Source organism: Austrofundulus limnaeus, unplaced genomic scaffold (genome assembly GCF_001266775.1).
Source record: "Austrofundulus limnaeus strain Quisiro unplaced genomic scaffold, Austrofundulus_limnaeus-1.0 Scaffold5, whole genome shotgun sequence".
Taxonomy (NCBI): domain Eukaryota; kingdom Metazoa; phylum Chordata; class Actinopteri; order Cyprinodontiformes; family Rivulidae; genus Austrofundulus; species Austrofundulus limnaeus.
In genome coordinates, this window is record NW_013952407.1 from 607,040 (window position 1) to 616,507 (window position 9,468).

General features: G+C 43.8%; 1 protein-coding gene across 1 annotated transcript in view; it reads right to left on the reverse strand.

Annotated features, from left to right (window-relative positions):
* The window catches only part of LOC106530147 (uncharacterized), a 9,203-nt gene extending 2,852 nt beyond the window's left edge, over positions 1-6,351 (reverse strand). Inside the window, exons 1-7 of the mRNA XM_014025730.1 lie at positions 6,123-6,351; positions 6,010-6,034; positions 4,429-5,773; positions 3,267-4,166; positions 1,906-1,971; positions 1,718-1,828; positions 1,417-1,571 (exon numbers count right to left, since the gene is read on the reverse strand). Of these exons, the coding sequence (XP_013881184.1) occupies positions 1,417-1,571; positions 1,718-1,828; positions 1,906-1,971; positions 3,267-4,166; positions 4,429-5,773; positions 6,010-6,034; positions 6,123-6,351 (2,831 nt within the window). The remainder of the gene's footprint in view (positions 1-1,416; positions 1,572-1,717; positions 1,829-1,905; positions 1,972-3,266; positions 4,167-4,428; positions 5,774-6,009; positions 6,035-6,122) is intronic.
* Between the last annotated feature and the right edge of the window lie 3,117 nt (positions 6,352-9,468).

Below are 9,468 nucleotides of genomic sequence, written 5' to 3' on the forward strand. Positions count from 1 at the left end.
CACACACACACACACACACACACACACACACACACACACACACACACACACACACACACACACACCATAGCAAAATTGGTCTGGACCAGTTCTGTGTCACATGCCCTTATCTGATCAGTAACACTCGGCCCAGATACCGCAAAGAATGACAGCCCTTTGGTGGCCCAGATGCAGTTTGACAACGGTGGTCCACACATTGGCCAGCACCCACATATACCAAACATCAACCGGGCCAGTTGTGGTGACAGATSTGGAACACATATACTGAACCAGTCGGGCCATTTGTGGAATGCCATTATGCAATCGGTGCCATCATTGCCACACCTGGCCCACAGCCGATTGATAAACAACTTGCCATGCCAGCAGTCAGCCAGCAGTGCCAGCTTGTCAAGCTGCCCCAAAACCATGCACAATAGGTTYCCTTCAGGCCCAGGCCTCCCTTGAAAAAGAGATCTGTGATCTCGGTGGGATTTGTCTGGTTAAACAACGGTTAAAWAAAAGAGAAAAGAAAAGAAAAATGGACACCAGATCTGGCCCAGACCTATTTGCAATGCGGGAACCTTAGCAAACACAAAAATGACTATAACTTAGTTTAGCTCAAATTTGATGAGTAACTGGCTGAGAGTCATCCTGAACATGCAACCCTAATGCTAACAACCTGATGGCCATGACTCTGTTCCTTCTCAAAACTAAAACTCTAGTAACGGTGGTGAATGATATGCATTCGTTCAAGGATTGCTAGGTTTTTAATTACATCATGCGATTTACAGAACTTAGCCTTGCTCTCGTGCAATCGTATTTCCCAAAAAGTGTAAGGATCCATCAGGATGGAAGTTTACAAGAAAGAAACAGGATTATTGCAGATTGAAATCTGGTCAAGGAACAAGCTCCTTTTACTTTCTCTAAATAATGCATGTGCTTGGCACCCGGTGGCACAATGACACTTCGCTTCTCAGTTGTTCGACACCAGAGACGTGCTCAGATCAAGGTATGATGTATGCAGGTTACTGAGATCACATTGGTAAGAATAATTGAAAAAATACAGTTGGAACGGTTGAAAACTGCTAATCAGAGGCTACTCTGGGGAAGTTTAGACTGAAAACTATAAATATACAAATTTAGTGACCACACACAAGACCACCAATTTGATACACACAGAATATAGGTATTTTATAACTGAATGATTCTGAACCTTTTTATATGGTTTATTTACAACATTTGTTCTCCTCAACTTAACATAGTTGGGTCATTTTGTGGGTAGAAGAAAGCTGAAACATCTGTGAAGTTCAGGTTAATATGATCGTATTATTAATCCAAAACTAAATTTAACAGCTAATASACAAAGATGCAACGAGAAAGAGGCAATTCAACAAATAGAAAAATATTAATTTCAACAGCTGTCAAAGATTTCCGTACACAGTGACGTCGTTCTGCACAGGGGGCAGCGATTGGATGTCAGCTGGACTGGCTGCAGGCAGCAGGGGGGCTAGTTCCAGGAGGAGCTTCTTATTTGTTGCCAGGTGGGTTTGGAGTAGCGCTGACACCATGGTGGACAGGTACTCATTGGACACCTGACAAACAGAAAAAAAAAACCACTGTCAGCAAGAATACAACACTATCTGCTCTGTAATCAAGACGGGACTGCTGCAACAGATTTGGAGATTAAGAGTTCCAGGATGAGCTGCTCTGATTGCTCAGATCAAGTGTTTAGTTTTACCTGCAGGGTGTTTTTAAAAGCGGCGTAGTATTGAAGAATCAGTCTGGCGATGCTGTCACTGGTCAAAGCCAGCACTGACCTCAGGCTGTTCAAAGGTAACTTGAAGTACTCCTACACACAAGTAAATGTATATTTATAACTTGGACAATTCACAGTGTAATTAGCATTTAGGTTAAAACATGTCAAACCTTGATGAGAAGCAGGTCATCAGTGCTCAGGCCTCTGGTCGTCTGCAGCAAACCACCGAGTAACGTCTAGAAAAACAAAAGTAAATGTGCACACTAGTTCTTATAAAAGCAGCAGGTTCAGATGTTATCAGTCCATTAAATGGACGTTATTAGTGGTTATCAGTTCCATAGAATGGCTTCAGACTGTGTACCTACTAACACATTGGAAGGCAACAATCTGCCGGACTTCGGTCTACTTTAACCTGGCCCAGGTCATTTTCTCTAAAATTAACTTTAGTGGCTTTATGTCTCACATTAACCAGATTGCCTAAATAACCTTAGTGGCTTTATGCATCTCTGCTTTTTGCGGATGATGTGGTCCTTTTGGCTTAATCAGATCATGATCTCCAGCTCTAACTGGAGTGGTTCGCAGCCGAGTATGAAGCAGTCGGGATGAGGATCAGTGCCTCCAAATCTGAGACCATGGTCTTGAGCTGGAAAAGGGTAGGGTGCCTTCTCCAGGTTGGGGAGGAGGTCCTGCCCCAAGTGGAGGAGTTTAAGTATCTCGTGGTCTTGTCCACAAATGAGGGAAGAATGGAGCAGGAGATCGACATGCAGATTGGTGCTTGCCTCTGCAGTAATGCAGGCGCTATACCGGACTGTTGTGGTGAAGTGAGAGCTGAGCCAGAAGGCAAAGCTCTCAATTTACCAGTCGGTCTACGTTCCTATCCTCATCTATGGTCACGAACTTTGGGTAGTGACCGAAAGAACGAGATCACGGATACAAGCAGCCAAAATGAGTTTCCTCCACAGGGTGTCTGGGCTCTCCCTTAGAGATAGGGTGAGAAGCTCAGTCATCTGGGAGGGACTGCTCCTCCATGTCGAGAGGAGCCAATTAAGGTGGCTCAGGCATCTGGTTAGGGTGCCGCCTGGACGCCTCCCTGGTGAGGTGTTCCGGGTATGTCCTACTGTGGGGAGGCCCAGAGGAAGACCCAGGACACACTGGAGGGACCATGTTTCTCAGCTGGCCTGGGAACACCTTGGGATTCCCCCTGACAAGCTGGTCCAAGTGGCTAGAGAGAGGGAAGTTTGGGTCTCTCTGCTTAGGCTGCTGCCCCCACAACCCAACCCCAGATAAGCAGAAGAAAACAGACGGATGGACGGCTTTATGCCTCATATTAACTGGATTGCATAAATAACCTTAGGGGCTTTATGCCTCTTACTAACCAGCTGCCAGTCTGAAGCCATTTTCTGGGACTGATAACTGCTAATAACATCCATTTAATTGACTGATAACATCCAAAACAGGTGTCTAAAAGTTTCTGCACACTTTACCATTAATGCTTACTTCATCATTTTTGTTAGAACAAAGACAAACTCACCCCAAAACATTGCAGTAGTACCCTTTTATCATCTTGGCTGGTTTCCTTATTTAAATAGTCGGCTAAAGCTTGAAGTACACTTGGCCTTATGGTGGCATTGATGTGCCATGGACTGTTGATGTCTTCCATTGCCAACATGATCACCACAGCAGCGCTGACAGTTTGATCCAGCACTTTAGTCACAGGTAGAGTCAGCAGATTCCCCATCTTGAAGCTCATACTCTCCACCCAACAGCGCACTATCATCTGCAGGAACATGTTCTGAGTCACGCAGGGCTGGCAGTCGAAGATTAAGCTGTTCGGGCAGCTCCAGTTAAACTGTTTCATCAGCTTTGATGCTAAACAAAAATCAGGCTTTGTCGTGGTAGTGCTGCTAATGGGTGGGGTTGTGGTGCCATTATTGGCTGATGTTGTGCTGATTCTGGGTGGCATTGTGGTGCTGCTGCTGGGTGACGTAGTGCCATTGATTGGTGACACAGTGCCATTCATTAAAGCTGTGTAGTTAGTGTATGTCTTACACATTGTGCTCACCCACGCTTTAGACGTCTCCTTGGACAACAACATGAGGAGAACAGAATTTGGGCAAACAGCGAACACAAAATTGGCCTGGTCTCGCTCCCAGCACTGAATCAAGAGGTTCGCATTCGGAACAGATGAGGCCCACTTGGAGTACTGACACTGCTCAGAGGGTTTAAATGCAGTCTGGCCAGGAGGGATACTGCTTGAACTGTTACAGTATTTTATTAACCAGATGTTGTCCTGATTGGCCAGCAGGTTCTGGAGGACTGTATTGTTAGCACAGACTTTGGAGCTGAAGTTTACCGGGTCTATCTCAGCGCAGAGAGCAACCTCAGTCATGTCCACAATGATGGGTAGGGTCCAGTCAGGGTACCTGCATATCTAGGAAAAATCATTGGAGAACAAAGTCTGAGTTAATGAGCATCTTAACTCAGCTGATTTGTCGAATAATCAAAGTGGTTTTAGGTTAACAATCTGCTAATCTGTCTGTGATTTTAGGTATTTTTCCTTTAGGATTGCCAAAATCTTAGTTGTGCTGATAATTATCATGTTTGAAAAAAAGTCTGTTGCATACTTTCTAAAACCTATATCTGTCATTGTGTTTTCAAACAATAAAATCATGTCTTTTAGGTGAAGGACCCACCTGTGGAGTGACCGTTATTACCTCCATGGTGGTGCAGTCTGATATAAGCCACTGGTTCTGAGGGTTTTCCAGCAGCTTTTGTAAAACAGTCAGTTTGCAGCAGACACTCTGATTAAAGCTCTGCTGATCGTACTGCCAACAGAAGGCCACGATGGATTCGTCCACGTGCCGGTCTCCCCACGACTGGTAGTCACACCACGCAATCGGGTCAAAGGTTGGCGCGGGCATCGGCGGAACAATCAGAGATGTGCTGCAGTGGTCCCCCACCCACGCAGTGTCTTGATTGAGAAGAAGACCATTCAGAAACGTTTTGTTCGAACAGACCTGACTCAAGAAACCAATCTGATCGTAGAGGATGCACTTTGTCAAAATGTCTGTGGTGATTTGCATCACATCGTGCCAGTCGGAGTATTTACAAGAATCCAGCATTAACGGGGGGTTGGTGAACATCTGTGGAAGGACTACATTGGAGCAGTTGGGCATGAGCGGCCAGTTGTCTGGGTTGGAGAAGAGAACCATAAAGAACCCAGTGTTCTCACAGATTAGAGTGTTCAGTTTGGGACCATCAAGGCTCAGGCAGAACCTCAGCAGGGCAGGGTCCACTGGCTGAGGGAGCTGCTCCACCCACTGCTGGTACACGCAGAACTGGCCCACCATGTATCCGGGGTCTGCAGACGAGTTAGCACAGTATCCGTACAGCCAGATGTTAATCTGGTCTGAAAGCAGCGTCTTCATCAGCAGGGAGTTGTTACAAACACGCTTCACAAACTCCGTGCGGTCGTTGTTGCTGCACAGGGACACGAGGGAAGCYTTCTGGGCGCCATTCCCCAACCAGCTGCTGTAGTTGCAGGCCGGCTGTTGGATGTTCGATGCTGCTCTGGCCACGCGAACGGGTGCAGAGGAGGACCCGTACAGAGACGTGGCCGCAGGAGACGGCTGTGGGACCTCAAAACAGTCAGATGAAGCGGCAGCAAGCGGGGACACCAGAGCTTGAATCGTGTTACACATGTTCCTCCAGGRGAGCTCGATCTGGCGGCTGCTGAGTGAGCTCAGGGCCTGGCAGAAGGCGAGCAGAGATGTGGACGATCCGTCTGCCGAACCCGTGAGGACGTCAGCACACACCGTCTCATTGAGAGCGGCCAGACTGCTGGAATTGCACAAAGACCCAAGGTGAAATTTAGTGGAGTTATTATTCGAGGAGCTGCTTTGGGCGGGGTCAGTGGAGGGGCTTTGGCAGCTCTCGTCTGGAAACATGTACGGTAACTGRGCTGAGGGCAGCAAGATTTCCAGGAGGACGTCGATGAACGGAAGGCTCAAAGACCAGCTCACGTTGTGCCTCAGTCCCCTAAAATAAAAAACAAACATGCTTTGATTAAATACTTTTTTGATAATAATTGGTGAAAGCTGCTTTAGGTACTATACATCACAGTTGTAAAGGAGACATATGCTTTTAAATCTTTCTTTTTCACATTTAAATCATTCATTCACACACTTACAGCAATGAGATTTGTTTATTTAASACAAAGAAACACGCGATCAGTTACAAGACAATATGGACAAGGATTAACATGATTTACTCACCACATAATTAGCTGCTTTAGATCTCCTGCAGAACAAGTGGACAAACAATAATCAGTGCATATAAAAACACTTAATAAACTTTTAAAAATGCTGCTGCTAATCCAGTGTTTTACCTTGTGCACAGTTATCGTTGTGATCTAAAAACGGGACTTTAATTCCAAACTGTAAGGCTATGTTTACGTAGTCTATTGGCCCGTCCAGAATCGATGCCACTACCTTGAGCAGGTACGTTACAAACGAATCCAGGAGGCCGTTCACGAAAGCTGCTTGCTCCTCGGTGAGAGAAAGATTTTCCAGCATAACAAGAAAGTTTTGCTGAAAGCTGCTGAACAGCGGCGTCATCGTTTCCCACACACTGAGGTACGTCCACAGGGAGCTGCTGGTTGTGTCTCCATTGGGGGTCAGCGGAGTGCAGGTCTGGGATCTGCTTGATGACAGTAAGCTCAGCAGTGGCTGTCCTAGCCCACCAGACACGGACTTTGTCAGCTCTGCCTGCAGTCCACAGTCCTGGCGTTCTGAGAGGATACAAACCAGCGTTTGGGGAAGGTTGTCGATGTAACCTCCTGCCACCAGGGGTTGAATAAGACTCAACAGGTTATTCAGAATGCTGTAATATACGTTTAAGTCGACTCCCGCGGAAAGGTCGTCCAGGCTGCGTTGGTTCCCGTTAGACAGCGAGTGGATTTGATCGATAACTTTCTGGATGTCTTCTTCTAATTTTGTGGARGCAGCAGGAGATTGGTTGGCATTTCTTCGAGCAAATTTGAGTTGTGCATACACCAGCCTGACATCACATATGACCCCTGGAAAATAAACAAAGTGTAAGTGTTTTCCCCACCAGCTGACTGCAGGATGATTGAGGAAACCACATATTCACCCAAATGGCTGTATTAACACTGCAGGATAGGAATAACCAAAGAGTGGCCCCCAGTCCAGCCATAAGAAACCTTATTTGGACCCAGATTAGTTGTTGAATATCAGTAAAACAAAGTTATTATTACTTTCTTTCTGTATTTACGATAAATCTTTTTTTTTGTGGTACAGCTTTTCCACAATTTATGGTAATTAATTGGGTTTAGGCTGTTTGCCTTTTCCCATATTTACATAAATTATTTTAAGCAGCTCTGTTTGTCAGCTCAGCATTTAAGGTGTTTAAAGTTGGGGGGGGGGGGGGGGGGGGGGCGGAGCCAGAGGGGTGACCTGATAGGCCACCACAAGCACCGCCCCTAAATAATCTGCACCCTTTCATGACATGATGCTTTTTCTGTATATAATTGTTTTGTTTTATGAAATAAATAAATCGAATAAAATAAATAAATAAAAATCTTCTGTTGTGTATATTTTAAAATGGCTGAATTATTGCCCTTTTTAAAAAATAGCATTCAAATTAGTGGTTATCTTAATTTGTAATTAGAATTGCTAATCAGGATGTGATCGTTCTTTGCTCTTCCTCAACAAATTTCATTTCAGTAACTCTTAAATGGCTGAATTATAGCATTTTAACGTTAGCTGTGGTGGCCATCTTGAATTTTTGATTAGCATTTAGAATTTGGTAAGTAATGTTTTTGGCTACTTATAAGCTAATTTTCAGCTTTGTATGTCTAAAAATGGCTGAATAATAAGTGGGGACTAGCGTTCAGCACGGTTTTTGGATCATTCCTAGGTGTGCTCACAAAAATCTCTACTCAATATTTCTTATAACAGCTGAATTAAAGCTATTTGAAATGAACTATGGGGACCATCTTAAATTATCAAGTCTCGTTTTATTTTAAAGTGCTTTTGTTTTTGTTTTTGCATTCTCTTCAAAAATAAAAAAACACCATGACCACCCCTGTGCCACCCCCTTGCAAAAGAAAACTTAGTTCCGCCCCTGTTTAAAGTTTAAAAAGTTCATTTTTTTCTCGAGCATTTACAGTAATTTACTGTATGTGGCACAGCTTTTCTAGTTTTTATTGGTAATTCCCATTCAACCCTCGAAGAAGCACAGGGCTGAGAAAAATAAAAATAAGATAATATATTTTTTGCTGGAAATGTCTTTAGACAAACCTTGCTGAATTTTTACCTAAATTTCTCTATTGATTTAGATTTTGCGTAGAGAAAAATGACCAAAGTAACAGAACACATTCACCACAACAGAAGCAAAAAAAAAAAAAAAACTTCACAAAATAAGTTTTAAACTTACCAAATAAGATGCAAACGGTGCAAACAGCTTGAGCTGACCTCATTTTAAGTGTCCTCAAATGAAAGCAAAACCTTCAGAAAATGCCCCAAAAAGATGCTCTTTATCCTGTTACTGCGGAGGAAACATTTAGTCGAGACAAAAACAGACAAAGAACAGGCTTCATATTTGTCAAAACACTGAAGTCAGTTGTTGGAGAAACGTTGAACTTCCCTCAGGTTTAATGTTCTCCTGTCAGCTGGAGGTGATGATCCTTGTTGCATCCCTGCCAGAGTCTGCAGACATTTCACCTCAGGGGCCACCTGAAACTTTACACCTGACCTGAGAGCAGCGTAACTGAAGACACTGGTAACAAGGGATAAAATAGAGGTAGGTGTGAAATGTGGGCTGTGAAACACAGACAGGATTTCAACAACAAGCACGCCAATCTGTGATGCAATATTAATGGAGTGAGTTGATTAACTGTCTGAAATCAGACTCCTGGCAGAGGAGTGAGGAGACTGATCTGACATCCGCAGACTCAACCAGCTGCTCAGTTCCAGATAAAGTTGTTGAAGGCTGGACGGGCAGTCAGCACTCACAACCACAAAGCAAAGCGATGATGGGTTTCAACYTTAAAAAAAGCAATGATGGGTTTCAACCACTGGATGAATTTTAATGGAACTAAAGCTGATAAAACTGATTAACTTGTGGAGTAATCTGATTGAAAATGGATGCCACAGTGATTATATTGAACACAGCTATAATTCAGTTTAATTTACAGAGATTAAGCTTGAATTTGGTGTGGTGGCAGTGGAGACCAATCCCCAACTTTTTCTTTAGCGCTAATAGCTCTGTTTCAAACTTTGATTAATGGTGACGTCAATGGAAGAGCTGTTTGGGAAAAAGTCGGATGATTTAGAGAAATTGGTACATTTACATTCAAATTTGTTATCCAGATGTATGCTTCATTTACGTTGAGTGCGTACCTTACCTGCATTTCAGAGTTGAATATCAATACATATATGTGGGAAATTGCTGGAGTAAATTTTTTCAAACTCCACCTCTGGAAAAAAAAAGAAGTGTCCTGTGACTTTTGACTCAACCTGTATATCAGGTTAACCTTTTTAATTTTATACTTTTAGTATCTTTAAGTCTAACTTAAAGACCGTCCATCGTTAAACAGAGGTGGAGGCCTCTGTTTTCAGTTGTCCCAATCCTACAGCGCTGCCATTGCCAGTATCACTCCACTCCCTGTTAACAATAAGTGTTAATTAGGTGTCAACGATAGCCGTGTGATG